Below are 3,598 nucleotides of genomic sequence, written 5' to 3' on the forward strand. Positions count from 1 at the left end.
TAAATTCAGTTTCAAATCATTAAATTCAGTTTCAATTTAGTAAAATTCATTTTCAAACTGATGCATTCAATTTCAAATTATGCACTTTCAGATTCAATCTGAGCAATTCAAATTCAATTCCTGCTGGCACAAGATTTAATCTATTTAACTTTGTGACAAATACATTTGAACACACTAAAAGCAATGACACAGGGAGAAATTCACACTTGAACACAGTCTGGGTGAAACGTGAATAAGAAACGAGGTGTTAATTAAACTTTACCCGGCGGGAGGCTCGACTCGGCTGCTCTGCTGAAACACTGATATGCTGTTCTCCTCAACGGGGCTGAACACTTGACCCCCCTTTTACCCTGAGAGAAACAGGTGAACAAGAATCAGACATTTGTAATTACTTCTTAAACAGACACTCATCTGGGGGCAATTAACTGGAGTTAATACATGATTTAAGTTTTTTTAAAAATCAGTGTGCTTCAAAAAGTAAGAGACAGATTTCTGGTGCTTGATATAAATTGATGTTWCGGTTCAGTATTTAACATTACTTTTTGTGTTTTGGGCTCAGACTAATTCCTGCTGCACATCTTTTTTTTTTTTCGAACCCAGTTGAAACAAAAAGTAGATTCATTTGTTTGAAGCTCGGCCAACATGATTAAATGTAATGATTTATTTTAAATAACCCATCTGAAGACACCATTTTACTCATTGGCCTTCAACCCAATTGAGACTTGATTTTATTTAATTTTTAGTGATTTTATCTGTTTTATCTTCTTTTATTTATTTTTATTGTAAATTTTTATCTATTTTTATCTTCTTTTATTTTGATTTTTTTGCATTTTTGCTGATGTTCAGCACCTATTTCAGCTGTGGCTGGTGTTGAGGTGCTTTATAAATAAAAATGATGATGATGATGATGATGATAAATTATTATTTGTTTTCAGTTCTCACAAACATCTCGTTTTAGATTTTTTTTCCATAAATTGACTAAAACAAATGGTGAACTAGCTCATTCACAGGAATTATAAATAAGAAGTTATAAAGTAAACAAGAAAACCCTCAACTACAGTGGATACAATGAAAAAAAACTGTTTGGAAACTTAATTACACTTATTTATTTGGAACGTGATGTTTGCAGTGCTTGTCCATTTGTTCTGAAAGTTCCCTCTCAGTGTTTAACCTTTTTTTTTGCTTTTACAAACTTTTCTCTAATTTATTCTACTATTATATCTTTGTGACAGAGTGCCCTGCTCTGTTTCATATGCATTTCTGTTTACAACTAAAAAGCAAAACAATTGTGTGAAGACAAGACCTTTTGTTTTTTCCAGTGTGTTTTAAATGCCAAAATCTGCCAGAACTGCTTTAAATCATTTGTTAAACTTTTTTTTTATACAATTTCCTTTCTTTTGCAGCATTTTAACTTCCATAATCCATCATTTAAGCAGTGTTCCCGGTCTGTTTTCTGCACCCCCCCCGGCTTCACTGACCTGTCCCTGCGCTCTCCTCACCTCCGCAGCCTGCTGCCGCCGGAGCGCCACCTGCGCGGCCATGACGCGCTGCCGCTCCACCACCAGCAGGCAGCAGGCGCAGTGGCAGTCCCTCCAGCGGCAGAAGCGTTTGTGGCCCTTCAAGCACGACACGACGCCGTGGTTTCGACAGCGGGCGCATTTGGGGCTGCGGGTCATCTTGCGCGCTTTCTGCTGCTGCTGGTGGTGGCCCCCAGCAGACGGGGCCACTTGGTTCTCTCCTCCCCGGTGTTCCGAGCAGCCGTCAGACCGCGTCACATCAAAAACTTTCTCKGACTTTAGTTTAGCTGTTGTCTCCAGCTGCGGGCCTCCTTCCAGCTGAACGGACATCTGCGACCAAGAAGGAACTTTTAATCCGTTTGGTTGAGGACGCACGGCACAAATATACACAACTTCAATTCAGCGGAGATGTCATCATGAACACACATGGTCCAAATTAAAGAAATCACCTATCAACAAACTGAATCTGGATCACTGAGTCTGACAGAACCAACCTGGTCTACATGTGTTGGGTGTCCGGCCCCAGCCTGCTGCTGCAGCACCACACAGTCTGCTCTGCAGGGTGGAGACTTTGCAACCAGCCGCCAGACGTTTGAAATGTTGAGCCTCTCTCAGCTGCTCCCCGAGTTTCCAAGAAGAAGCAGACTGCAGACCGGGAGCTCCTGGCCCTGGACCCACCAGCAGAGATTTGGAGAAGCCCGCGTGAAAAAAAAAACACTCCCATCCTCGCATTAAAACTCTTCTACCTGCACCGCCCTGCCCACCTTCTTCTCAAGTTTCCAAAGATAACTGAAGTCTTGCCCAGCAGCAGCAGCAGCAGCTCTGAGTTATAGTGACACAGTTAAATGTTTCTCAGAAGCATTTCATAAACCATTTATAAGAATAATATTCAGAAAAAAAGCTAAAAAAACACAGCAGTGCACCCACCAGGGTTTAAGACTTCAGGAAAAGTAAGCTGAGCCACTGGAACCAGCAGGATGACATTTTCATTTAGGACTCATCTTTATGCTCATATCCACTCATTTAAATCTTAAATAATTCCTCTTGATAGTTCAGATTTATCACTTTACAGGAATAAAACTGCACAGTCTAAAAGATTTTAACATCTAAATCACCAATACCTTTTATTTTAAGTTTTTTGAGTTTCATCTTCTCACCTCTCAGTGCTGGAAAGACGTAAAAAAAAAACCCCTCCTTTAGCATGGTGAGAAAAGTCTGCTCCCTGCTGGATATATTTGTCAATTGCAACTGGGGTGAATGTGTAAATGTGTGTGTATGTATTTATATATGTGTGTATGGGTATATGTACATACATCTGTTTAAGTTTGGTTGCTGGGTGTTTGCTCTCATCATTTGCTGATGGTCAGATGTTGGGTGTGGTGTCCTGTGTGTTACTGGTGTTCGTTTCACATGTTGTATAATTTCTATCGGTTTCTCTCTTTACTGTTCTCATATTTCTCTTCTACTTTCTCTTTTTCTTCTTTACTATAGTATTAAAAAAAGCCACTGATGATGCAGAAATTAAGAAACTAACATTCAGTTTTGTTTTCTGCTGAAGTGGCAAAAACAATTGCAACTTGGGTAACTCCACGAATCACTGGAAGCAGTTTGTTGAATTTGATTATATATTCCTCCATCAACAAAGCCAAACTGAAATAGAAGTAATGCCTTACTTATTACATTTATTACGTTTTTGTAATGTAAAGAAAAAAAACAGATTAATGTGTGAAAGTTTCATTAGTAGAATTAAAAAGTTGGCTGAAAAATAATTACTCAAACAAACCACAATTTCTACTTAAGTAAAGTAACAAAGTATTTTCAGATTCAGATTCTCTTTATTGTCATTCAAACATAACATCAGGGATGCCCTGTAGAGCCAAATTACGATGCATATTAGCACACGACATAAACAGCTTGATAAACTTTAAAGTACAGTTCTGAATACTACGTTAAACAAGTAAAGTATGTTAGGCATTTAAAAACAAAAGAGAAAAAATATAAAAAAATAAGACAAAGTAGAAATAGAGTGAGGTAGAATCCAGATCGAGGTTGAGGTAGTTTAAATAAAAAGATATATAAAC

General features: G+C 38.4%; 1 protein-coding gene across 1 annotated transcript in view; it reads right to left on the reverse strand.

Moving 5' to 3' along the window:
* The window catches only part of dmrt2b (doublesex and mab-3 related transcription factor 2b), a 5,818-nt gene extending 3,153 nt beyond the window's left edge, over window positions 1–2,665 (reverse strand). The window contains exons 1-4 of the mRNA XM_014014270.1: window positions 2,282–2,665; window positions 2,012–2,185; window positions 1,479–1,847; window positions 263–350 (exon numbers count right to left, since the gene is read on the reverse strand). Coding sequence (XP_013869724.1) covers window positions 263–350; window positions 1,479–1,847 — 457 coding nt within the window. The 5' untranslated portion in view covers window positions 2,012–2,185; window positions 2,282–2,665. The remainder of the gene's footprint in view (window positions 1–262; window positions 351–1,478; window positions 1,848–2,011; window positions 2,186–2,281) is intronic.
* Window positions 2,666–3,598: the final 933 nt, after the last annotated feature.

The sequence above is a fragment of the Austrofundulus limnaeus genome, unplaced genomic scaffold (assembly GCF_001266775.1).
Source record: "Austrofundulus limnaeus strain Quisiro unplaced genomic scaffold, Austrofundulus_limnaeus-1.0 Scaffold113, whole genome shotgun sequence".
NCBI lineage: Eukaryota > Metazoa > Chordata > Actinopteri > Cyprinodontiformes > Rivulidae > Austrofundulus > Austrofundulus limnaeus.